At 39.1% G+C, this 12,856-nt stretch overlaps 1 protein-coding gene across 4 annotated transcripts in view; it reads left to right on the top strand.

Moving 5' to 3' along the window:
* The window catches only part of CTNND2 (catenin delta 2), a 1,866,736-nt gene that overhangs the window by 273,273 nt on the left and 1,580,607 nt on the right, over positions 1-12,856 (top strand). For 3 of the 4 annotated variants that reach the window (XM_033929835.1, XM_033929832.1, XM_033929833.1), the window contains exon 2: positions 11,987-12,120. In XM_033929835.1, the coding sequence (XP_033785726.1) occupies positions 11,987-12,120 (134 nt within the window). Of the gene's footprint in view, positions 1-11,986; positions 12,121-12,856 lie in introns of those variants that run through there. The other variant, XM_033929834.1, reaches the window with a different exon arrangement.

Genomic DNA, 12,856 nt, shown 5'->3' with positions numbered 1-12,856 from the left:
TTGTTCTCCCTTGAGAAAAGGAGACTGCAAGGGGATATGACCTTCCAACTAATAAAAGGAATCGATAGAATAGATCAGGAAAAAAAATTATTTACAATGTCCAATGTAACACGGACAAGAGGACATGGACTGAAGCTAAGGGGGAACAATCCAGGACAGATATCAGGAAGTTCTGCTTCACGCAATGAGTGGTGGACACATAGAATGCTCTCCCAGAGGAGATTATTGCGGAATCCACCGTTCTAGGATTTAAAAGCAAACTAGATGCACATCTCCTTATGAGAGGCATAGAGGGATATGGGTGACTTAATTTATGCCAGGTGTACACCTGGCAGAGCCTCCTCTGCGTGTGCAGATCGCCGGACTTGATGGACCATAAGTCTGATCCGGTGATGGCAGCTCTTATGTTATCACTTTTTCCTTCATCGGTTCCATCACCATTTTTCTGAGCAGAGCCCCTTTAAGAGCATCCACTGTCTCTCTACTTCTTTCTCATTCAGCTGATGGAACTTTCCAACCGCATCTGGCAGGTTGAAATCACCCAGCAACAGCACCTCTCCTTTCTGTCCCAACATTGGAAATCTGCAACAAGATCTTTATCAATTTGCTGTGATTGAGTTGGAGCTCTGTAGACAACACCCACATGGATAGATATTCCATCTTCTCTTTTCAAAATGATCCATATCACTTGTTCCTTTCCCCAGGGCTACTGTATTTCAGTCACTTGGATATTAGATTTTACATAGGGAGCTACTCCTCTACCTTTTTGACCATCTCTGTCCTTCCTAAAAAGATTAAAGCCTGGTATGTTTGCGTTCCAGCCATTGGAATCACTAAACCATGTCTCTGTGATAGCAACAATATCTAAGTCTGCTTCTAACATCAGAGCTTGCAGATCATGTTTTTTGTTGCTTAGACTGTGAGTGTTTCTGGTCATTGCTTTCCATCTACTTTTGTATAGCTTTTGTTTAGTCTCACTTGTTGCCTTGCTAAGAAGTATATTACTAATATTGTTGTTTATATTGCTTGTCTTGACCCATCAATACCCTGAATGATAGTCAAGAAGTTTTAACTCTTTGGGCTTGTAGCCTAAATATTACCAAGCCGGGACTCCATGTTCCTTAAACAGGTCTTTTTTTAATATCAATTTAAAACAAGCTGAACATTTATAGTTTGTAGATCTTACAGCAGTACTTCTTCACAAAGTCCATTCACTGTACTGGCACATCTTTTACTTAGGGGAAGCCATGAATGTTTTGCTTAATACCTATGCAGAGGTAAAATTATAAAGTTATTAACCCTTTCTGGTGACCAGTATTGAATTCTGGAATTCTGTGAATTACAGGACCGGAGGCAACATGGATTCAATAGACGAAGGTCTTGTCGGACAAATCTGATCAATTTCTTTGGGTGACCAGATAATTGGATAGAGAGAGTGTGCTACATGTGGTGTATTTAGATTTTAGCAAAGCCTTTGACAGTGGTCCACAGAGTCGTCTAATAAATAAACTGAGTGCCCTTGGGATGGCCCCAAAGTGACGGGCTGGGTTAGGAACTGGTTAAGTGGAAAATGACAGAGGGTAGTGGTCAATGGAGATCACTCTGAGGAAAGGGATGTTACCAATGGTGTGCCTCATGGTTCTGTTCTTGGGCCTGTTCTTTTTAACATTTTTATAAGCAATATTGCTGAATGGCTGTCAGGTAAGATTTGCCTCTTTGCAGATGATATCAAAACCTGCAATACAGTAAACACCCTAATGGTGTGAATAATATGAAGAAAGACCTAGCGAAGCTTGAAGAATGGTCTGAAATTCAGCAGTTAAAATTTAATGCTAAGAAATGCAAGGTCATGTATTTGGGCTGCAAAAACCTGAAGAAACGGTACAGTTTAGGGGGTGAAGAACTTAACTGCATGACAGAAGAGCGGGTATGATTGCATGTGATGATCTTAAGGTGGCCAAACAGATTGAAAAGATGACGGCGAAAGCTAGAAGGATACTATGGTGCATAGGGAGAGGTATGGCCAGTAGGATAAAGGAGGTATTGATGCCCCTGTATAAGACTGGTGAGACCTTATTTAGAATAATTTGGAGGCTGCACCTTCAAAAAGATATAAAAAAGATGGAGTCAGTCCAGAGGAAGGCTACTAAAATGGTGCGTGGTCTTCGTTATAAGGCGTATGGGGACAGACTTAAAGATCTCAATCTGTATACTTTGGAGGAAAGGCGGTAGAGGGGAGATATAATAGAGAGGTTTAAATGCCTATGTGGCATAAATGCGCATAAGTTGAGTTTCATTTGAAAGGAAGTTAAGAGATGATGGGCTCAGGAGTAATCTAAGGAAATATGTTTTTATAGAAAGGGTGGTAGATGCGTAGAACAGTCTCCTGGATGAGATGGTGGAGACAAAGACTGTGAATGAATTCAAGAAAGCGTGGGATAGGCATGTGGCATCTCTTAGAGAGGGAAAAGATAATGGTTACTGGATGGGCCATTTGGCCTTTACCTGCCATCATGTTTCTATTTTTCTATGTTTTGACTGGCTCAAACTAAACTGGCTAAGGTCTCCTTTTACTAAGCCGTGTAGAATTTTAGCGCGCGCTAAACCCGTACTACGTGGCTAGAAGTAACGCCAGCTCAATGCTGGCATTAGCATTTAGCACGCATGTTAAAACTGCTATCGCAGCTTAGTAAAAGGAGCCCAAAGTTGATTTTAAGCATTGGCCAGTTAAGTTATAGTGGCCAAAGATAGACCAGCTATTTGAGTGGCCGAATTTGGCCTCTAAACTTGGACAGTCAGTGCTTAAAATCTGCGGCTATCATGCAATATGGCCAGCTAAGTTTTAGCTGCTAAGCACTAATATTCAATAGGAGATAGCTAGCTATATACTGCTGAATATTAGTGTTTAACCAGCCAAATACTATTTATTAGCCAGGAGCCATTCCTGAATATCAGACGGACTGTTTGCTCTGCTATAAATTGTGGCCTGCTCCTGTGGTAATGGTATTTAGGGATGAATTAATCAATGGGTACTAATCACTTTAGCTCGCACTAAATGCTATATTTATATTATATTCCTATGAGGTCTTTAGCATCTAGCATGTGTTAATGTGGTTAGCACCCATTGATGAATTCCCTCTTTAATGGTTGAAGAGGTCTTATATGTTGATAGGGCATAGGATAGAGGAAGAACTCTTAGAATACATGGAGCACAAATCATAAAAATTACAGAATAAATAAATATTCATATTTAAGTATAACTGCTAACTAGCCCCATTATACTGAATGCTGTTTTCTTTATCCTTTTAACATGTTTAAGTTCCTAATAACTGAGGAGTAAACATTCAGCTGGTGCCCAAATATTGAATGCAGGCTAAGGTTACCAGACGTCTGGGAAAACCTGGACATGTCCTCTTTTTAGAGGACTTTCTGGGTGCCTGGATGGACTTTCCATAACCTGTCAGTTTGTCTGGATTTTGGAAAGCCCTGACCAGCCCAGCTACATGTGGAGAGCCTCTGAGCATGCGCGGAGGATGTCACACACATCCATGCATGCTTGAGGCCCTCCAGACATGGCCGGAGCTGGTCGAGGAAGAAGATATGAGGCTCTGTGGGGGCAGGGCTGGAAGCAGAACAAGGCGTGGCTGGGGTGTAATGGGCCAGGGTCATGTGTCCAGTTTTTTTCTTCTGAAAATATGGTAACCCTAATGCAGGCACATTCAATATTAATGGGAGTTATAAATATACAGTGTTCTCCCCAGAAATTTTTTCCAGCCGGGTGGCATGAAAAAGTAGCTGGGTGGGGTGGGGAAATTTGGTAGTGGGGAAAATTAAATGTATACTATTTTTATTAGTTAATTATTATTATTTTCCAATGGTCAATATGACTTCCTTTTTTAAGGTTTGACACTTGTGCCAGAATATATTTACTAAATTTAAGAAGTATCCAATTTAATTTCACTGAGGCCACGATTGTAGTTATTCCCAAGCCAGACAAAGATGCTACTCTGGTTAAAAATTTTCGTCCTATCTCTCTTCTTAATTTGGACTACAAAATTATGGCTAAATTACTTGCACTAAGACTCACCACAGTGATCCCATCTCTCGTACATGGAGATCAAACTGGATTCATCAAACATAGATACATAGGGGATAATCTTCGTTTATTTCATCATATCAATGCTCACGCCAAAACAATGTCTGATCCTGTGATTGGTCTAGCCATTGATGCCGAGAAGGCCTTTGACCGAGTGGAGTGGCCTTTCTTATTCCGAGTACTGAAATGGTACAACTTTGGTTCTTTCTTTACAGACTGGATAGAAACATTATACAGACAACCCACAGCTCGTATTCTGATTAACAATTCTCTCTCTAATAGATTTTCCCTCCATAGAGGTACCCCTCAAGGCTGTCCCCTCTCACCACTACTATTTGATTTAGCATTGGAACCTCTATTGTCAGTTATCCGACAATGTTCCTTAATTAAAGGTGTTCCCTTGTCCAGTAGAGATATTAAACTAGCAGCTTATGCTGACGATGTTCTTCTCTTTCTCAAGGATCCTCTTGTCTCTATACCTCATTTTATCCACATCGTCTCTCAATACTCTCAAATATCTGGATATTCTGTTAATTGGGAGAAATCAGAGATCTTTCCGCTAAATGATCACATTTCCTCCTCAGATCTAGCTCATTTTCCTTTTCCATGGTCACAAGGAGCTGTAAAATATTTGGGGATCTCAATATATCTAAAATCAAAAACTTGGTTTTAAGTACTACATCTCGTTGGTCTCCGCTTTATTTGTCCTGGTGGGGTAGAATAGTCTCCATTAAAATGACTTTAGCCCCACAAATTAATTATACTCTATCTATGTTTCCCCTTCTCTGCCATAAGTCGCTCTTTCATTGGCTTAATATGAAAATTTCTGAATTTATTTGGAACAAGAAAAAACCTCGTATTGCTCTCGCCAAGCTGAAGGCCTCTAAGATTAAAGGTGGTTTAAATTTACCTGATTTTTATTATTATTACATCGCATCCTTAGCCAAATACGGAGCTCATTGGATTGTTGATTCTTATCCACAGGATCAACCAGCATGGTTTGAAATGGAATGCTTTTTATGTGCACCACTACACATCTCCTCCTTCCTTACAGTGTCGATACCTAGACACTTGAGAAAATATTCTTTGCTAAGTGCAACGCAACATGCTTTTCAACTATTAGATGCAGCGGCTGAGATCTCTGTTAATGTAAGGCCCACTCATGTCCCTTTGGAATAATTCTAAAATTCAAAATAAGGGTAGATCTCTTTCATGGAAGAGGTGGCAGCGGGCGGGTGTGTGGTTTGTTCATCAATTGATCTCCTCCACTTCATTTATCCCATTTGATACCTTTTGTTCTGTAAACTCACTCCCATCCTCTATATATCCTCAATGGCTTACGCTTACTGGAATACTATCTAATGTTCAAATGCGTCCTGACTTTATGACCTCTCAACAAACTATTCGTCACTGGTCTACTTTGGCTTTACTGAAAGGTAAGGCGATATCTCTTTTTTATAGTATCTTAAGAGACCACACCTTCACCTTTACACCTCAATCCATGAACCATTGGGGTTCTATCCTAACGACCACACTTTCTGAAATAGACTGGGAACTCTTCTGGTCATCTACAAATCGTCCTCTATTATCCGCAAGAGTTTCACAATCAATGTTCTTTGTTATGTGGAATGCAATATGGACTCCATTTCGAATGTGGAAAGCGAAACTGAAACAAGATCCTACTTGGAACTGTTTGAAAGAGCCTGGAACTCTAGATCACATGCTTCTTCACTGCACTATGGTTCATTCCTTTTGGAATCGTATCTGGGACACCATAAAATCTATTACCAAATGTTCAGAAGATATTTCCATGAACATTATAATCCTGCGTTCTCAACACCCTTGGTTTGCACTATCAAACTGTCCTCCTAAACTCATTGACACCATGTTTGTGACAGCTCTTATGCACATTTTGAAAAATTGGAAGTCATCCACACTACTAGACTACACCTTTTGGTGGAACTCTTTGAGCATGTATCACAAATTTGAATCATATGCATATGAAAAGAACATGATATCCCGTTTCTCTACAAATTTGGTGCGAAATAAATCACCTTGGTCATTCTTAGATTCATATGTTCACTCTGCCTCGTAGACACTTCTGCCTCTCTCTCTCTCTTTCTCTCTCTCTCTCTCTTTATCTCTCTTTTTTCTTTTACTTCATCATCTCTGCTTCTCTACCCTTTCTATTTCTTTTCTTAGCAGTTTCAAATGCTCTGAATTCTTCTTACTAATCTGTTATATGCAAATTAATGCAATTATGGTTTCTTTCGTTTATACATCACTATTTTTTATTCAATTTTTATGTATTTGAACTGCTTTTTGTATATTACTTATAATATTCAATAAAATTATTGAAATTAAAAAAAAAAAAAGAAGTATCCAATTCTAGAAGTGAATAATTAGATATTCACCCTCTTTCAAATGGTATAGAGGTTTAAAAAAGGGAAATGCGTTAATGAAGTCATTAGGTTCAATCTAACCATTTATTTCTGCATGAATTTAAACAACTAAAAAAAAAATATAGCTCATCCAGTCATACAAGAAATGGCTGTACAACACCTCTAATAATGTTTTGATCACTAGGTTTCTTCCTGAGGTCTCACTGAGGATATGAAATAGATGCTATCCCCACTTCCAGACCTCTTCTACATAATTTATGGAGAGGTGTTACTGAGCCTTGAAGGACACCTGTGTGATTGATCTTTATCTGCTTCTTTTTTATTTTGCTATAGTGCAAAGTAAGAGCTAGGGCAAAACAGAATAGGCAAAGATGCAGGTAATAATTAGCAATGTATTAAAAATATTTTATTTTTATTTGCTTATAATGTCTTTTGAAAGCTGCTTGATGATAATACAACTTTAATTTAATTCTTTATAATGTGTGTGTCTGTGTTAGAATAGGTCATTAAATCCAGTGGTGTACCTAGTATATATGACAGCCAATGCTGATCATTTTTTAATAACCCCCTCCTCTATAAAAAAAAGATATTTTTAGTAATAATCCATGAGTCACACAATAAGGGTGCATCTAGGAAAAGGCAGCATCTTAAACACTGCAGTGAGCACTAGAACACCAACACACGCATTGTAAAACTAAAAAAAACAGATCCTGCACAGTCAATTGATCCTGTAGTGGATGCTAACAGAAAGCCATGTCCTTAAATCTCCAAGCCGGTGAGAAGGTTTTTTTAAAAAAATGTTGAGCAGAAGGCGGCAGCAGCAGCAGGATTGTGATCGAGATTACAGCTGGGCGGTCATCTAAATTAGCTGGGCGGAGCGCCCGGCTGAAAGGCCCTGGGGAGAACGCTGAATATAAATTTTCTATTGCATTAATCACCTTCTTCAAAAAGAAAAAAAATCTAATGTTCTAAAAATATTTTTAAGAATATATAATCATTTAAGCCAATATGAAGTTCAAGGCATGAAGAGCACGGGACTCTCTACCAGTTCTGGCTTATATCTATCATAACACTCCTCCCTTCCTACCAATATAACCTGCAAAGGCTCAAAAAGCTAAAGCTTTAAATAAACATAAGTAGAGGGGTACTTATCTCTGCTGGAGTTGTCATAAAGTCCCGGCTTCTGCTTCAAGTCCAATAAAGTGCTCAGTGCTCCACAATCACTCTCAAAATTCAAGAAAAAAAACAAAAAAGTAAAAAAGCAGAAAAACTAAAATCCCAGTCCATCCTAATGGCACTCAGGGTCAGATTCGATAAACAGCACCTATGTTAGGCATAGCTAGGTGCCCTGATCGCAGACACCTAGTGATGCCTAACTAAAATGCATGCGCAACACAAATTATGTTAATTAGCTTAAATGCCATGGTAATTGATCACGTCATTGAAGTTAGTTAATACATTTTTTTTTAATACTCTTTATTCATTTTCAAAATTACATTAAGTGTTATGAACTATTCCTTCACATTAACAATAAATACATCACTTATAAACAATCATTGATACATTTCATAAATTCTTATCCCCTCCCCAAACCCAACCTTCCTTCCCATATAATCCATTATCATATAAAACATGTAATAATAAAATCCCCCCCTCCCTGCACCCTAAGTTGAAAAATATAAGGGAAACAATTTTAAATTAATCTTTACAATACTTCGTTAATGATTTCCACACATCCTGAAACTTCTTAAAATAACCCCGTTGTAATGCAATAAACCTTTCCATTTTATAGATATGGCATAAAGAGTTCCACCAGAAGTTGTAATTTAACCTTCTCCAATCCTTCCAATTAAATGTGATTTGCTGAATGGCAACACCAGTCATTATAAGTAATAACTTATTGTTATTCGCTGAAATCTGACTTTTTGCTCTCATTTCCATGCCAAATATTTTTTTTAAAAAATTAAACAATTAAGAGCTCCTGAAAAGTAGCTATGGTTAGGGGTGGAGAATAGGCATGGTTGACTTAGGCATCTGAGTTAGGCACCGGCACATTAGGCCCAGTAAAACCTGACCTAATGTACCAGTGCCTATCTCAATTGTGCATAGTGATACCTGAGTCCACTTAGGTACCATTAGGCATGATTCTACAAGTAGCACCTAACTACTGATTGACAACTGTGCGTATGGGCGCCTACAATATAATATAGGCACACATATGTGCCATTTATAGAATCTGGCCCTCAATCCTAATAAATTTTCAAAGAGGCCAATTTGGGTCCATAACTCTCAAACTGTAGAAAGTAGCCGTAGCACACCCTTACGCTTGTCTTTCCCACATGCTAAGGCCATTTTTACTAAAACTGGAAAATGGCTGACTTTACATTTTTTGAATTAACAGTCACACACTAATTTTGCCATTGGCACCAGGCCATTAACAAAAATTAGTACATGAGCCCTTACCTATTTTATAGGCGTTAAGGACCTGCCACTAATCAGTTAGCACATGGCAATGCTGATTAGCTAACTCATTAGCATAGAAACACCCACTCTCCACTTCCAGGCATGCCCCTTCAGCCACACACATTTGAAATCTTACCTGGGACAGCGTGCTCCATGGTAAACACGCATTAGTACAGCTTAGTAAAAGGACCCCAAAGATAGAAGCAAAATTTCTTTGAATATTGGCCTTTTAATTTCTGAAATCTTTTTTTTTTTTTTGTAGTTCAGATCTTTTTATTGGAATTATAGGCAACAAAACAGAAAAAGAAAACAATACTTATACATACATGTTTAAGATGCAGCTATGCTTTTGCAAACTAGAGTAATTGGTGCATAGAGCAAACAGATGTTATTTCTGTGTTCAGTTAGACAAGAAACCAGTGGGCTACCTTCCTGCCAACACATTTTTAGGACAGCTGTATCACTGAAATGCTGTTTTAAAGGTCAAAGCCCATTATGAATGAGGAGGAATATTACACATATTGATGTGGTTTGCTGAAGTGTTTAATCTGCATCTGCCGCCTTTGGGTTTTCTGTACATTATATTGTATTGCAAAGGATAAAAAAAGGTTACATATCTCCTGGAAATCATTATAGCCCAAAATGTTGCAAAATGTTAACATCACTTAAAATCTGATAGGCAAACCTAACCTCCATTTGTTTGGACTGGCATATGTGCTTTGTTTTATTTATGGTATGGTTCCTATTATGGAAGATGACTATTGGTGAATGCTGACCTACTGCTACCAATCATTTCTATAGTGCTATTAGATGTACATAGCGCTGTACACATTATATGCTGGTACCTGTCCCAGGTGGGCTCACAATCTAAGTTTTATACCTGAGGCAATAGAGAATTAGGTGACTTACCCAAGGTCTTCTGGTGGGAATTGAACCCAGTATGCTAGGATCAAAGCCCATTGCACTAACCATTAGCCTACTCCTCTACTCCTGTTCTGTTGTTTAAGCCAGTGCTCTTTGCGGTGCTGGTCTGCAGAAATCCCGAGACAGTGTTCTTCAGCTGCCGGTCCTTGGTGCAATCGATGCAGCGTTATCTTCAGGCCGGCTCCCTCTTCCTCAGTGCTGCAGTGCACAAAGCCGCAGGCAGCTGCTCCTATGCGCATCCTGCGCCTGAACCGGAAGCCTTCTCTCTGATGTTGCAGCATCAGAGGGAAGGCTTCCAGATGAGGCGTGTGACATGCGAGGAGCCTGTGTGTACTGCGACAGTGAGGAAGAGGGAGCTGGCCCGAAGATAACACAGGGCGGCAGAATAAAATGGCCAGGCGGGAGCAGGCCAGAAGGTAAGGCACAACATGGAGGGAGACAACAAAGGTAGGGGGAATGATTTTACTTTTAAATTTAGTGATTGAATTGTGTCAATTTTGAGAATTTACATCTGCTGTCAATTTACATTGTTCAGGAAGAAATGCATTTGTTTCTTTTTCTCTGGGGTTGTACTGCTTGCAGAGTCTTGAATCTTAGGGTTTTGTTTGTATATATTAGTAGTTTTTGGACCTGTATTTGCATAGGGTTATCTGTTTTCTGGTAGGAATGAATGTTGAGAAGCATACAGTGTGCTTTGTGTAGTTTAATGTTATGGTTAACTATAATGTGTTGCTAATAAGAACATAAGAACATAAGCAGTGCCTCCGCCGGGTCAGACCATAGGTCCATCCTGCCCAGCAGTCCGCTCCCGCGGCGGCCCAAACAGTTCACGACCTGTCTAAATCACCAGAAGGGACCCCCATGCCTCCTTGGTTTCCTAATTGAGTCCTATCTTCCTATCAAAGTCCTAGCCCTCCGGTCTTGCACCTGCACGACCTGGTTGGGTTTCTACATTTATTTCCTGGTTAGCTTTCTCAGTATCCCACGATCCCTTTAATACAATTATATTGTGTGTATATATGAAAAATGAATGGAAAAAATGGTGTTAAAATTAGTATTATTGTGGGGGTGGGGTCTGGAGCGGAGATTGGGCAGAGATGGGCGTCTGGCCCACGACTTAGCCCGGTGTTTTTCAACCGCCAGTCCATGGACTGGTGCTGGTCCACAAAATAATTCTTTTATTTCCGCCGGTCCATAGGTGTCAAAAGGTTGAAGAACACTGGTTTAAGCCACAGACAACAGAATTATTTAGTCCAATGTAATAAAAGGCAGAAACTTTGCAAATGGAATATTGCATGTTTAAAATGCAAAATAGTGTTTATTATTTCCAACAGCATTCTTAGGGGCCCTTTTACTAAGTGGCGACAGGCACTGATGTGTATTTACCACCACTTAAAATCCACAGCCTCTGGGTGCACTCAGGCACTATGTGCTAATTTTGGGCTCAATACACAACCACATGCTAAAAAATGCTATGTATTTTCTCGTGCTGGGATATGTTTGGGGACGGACCAGTTAGCACATGGACATTGGTGTGTGCTGAACAATTAGTGCAGAACCCCTTACCACCTACAAAATAGGTGACAGTAAGGGCTCACCTCAAATGCTAATGCCCATGTGTGGCTATTATGGGGGAAAACCCAAATTTAAAGCCATGCCAAAATGGGGCCCTAGTGCAGTCCAATTTTTAGCATACCTTTTTAAAAGGGTCCCTTTTATTTGGTGTTTTAGTGAATAAAGCACCATTTGTAAAGTTTTTCAACTTAGTAGAGACATCATGCAAAACAATTCATTGGCTATTAGCATGCTGTTTACCTATAGGGAAAATTGGGGTTTTACATTAAATTTTACCAATTAGTTAATACATCCCTGCTAGGTCTAATTTTATTTTTAAATAATTTCCTTTTGTTAAATTTCTGACATTAATTATTCTATTAGAAAATTGTACATACTATTTTACAAATGATACAAACAGGTTTTCATCCCATAGTACATGTGACTTCTGGTTGTAGAATACAATGATAAGAAAATTCTGTATGTGAATTCTTGGCCGGTTTTTGCTGTCTGGAGAATAATCCTTGTGTATTTCTTCAATTTGCAGGAACTATGCCTGTTCCAGACCAGCCATCATGCTCTGAAACAACGAGCTCGCTGAGCCCTGTACTGAACACATCCAATGGAGACGGCTCAGAGACGGAAACCACCTCCGCCATTCTAGCTTCTGTCAAAGAGCAGGTAGATACAGTGTGACTAATTATATATCTTTCTGAAAAACTGCAGAATGGATTATTGGTTTATGGGCTCAGCTGTGTTATGGTTCAGTGCCTCATACTGGCATTACCTCTAAGGAACTGCTAAAATATACCATACAGATACTTTCTAATTGCTTTTTTTGACAGCATTTAAGTGGACATTTGGTATAATTACAGCATTTGGGGAGGTTTTTTTTTTTTAGTAGTTTGTGATCATGCTTGCAGAAGATAGCAAACCAGGGAGATCTTTTATGAAGCTTCAGGAGGTCTAGTGTGGCCTCCACTATTCTTGCTCTGTTTTATTGGCTAGATTGTCTAGAAAGTGGTGCTTCTTTGAACATTATTACAGCTTTTATTTATTTTATATAATTAACCTCCCCTTTTACAAATGCATGGTAACAGTTGCTGCACTGTAAACACTGACGCCCATTGAATCCCTATGGGCGTTGGAACGATTACCGCAGTCCGCCATGATAATCACCTTTGTAAGTTTATTTCTTTATTTCTGTATGCTGCATATATGCTTCACATAGATCGTTTTAACGTTAATCAAAACAGTTGCTTGGCTAATTATCTCTTCTCTTTCTTAAAGAACATAGTACTAGATTAGGAATATGGAATTTCATAAATTCCTAATTTGTGAATGAAGTTAGGGCTATACACAGAAGAATGAACCATGCCCAGTGTTATCTACTCCTTCGACCTTTATCGTAAACAAA

This window comes from Geotrypetes seraphini, chromosome 2, assembly GCF_902459505.1.
Source record: "Geotrypetes seraphini chromosome 2, aGeoSer1.1, whole genome shotgun sequence".
Taxonomy (NCBI): Eukaryota; Metazoa; Chordata; class Amphibia; order Gymnophiona; family Dermophiidae; genus Geotrypetes; species Geotrypetes seraphini.
This window is presented reverse-complemented; position numbering and strand designations above follow the sequence as displayed.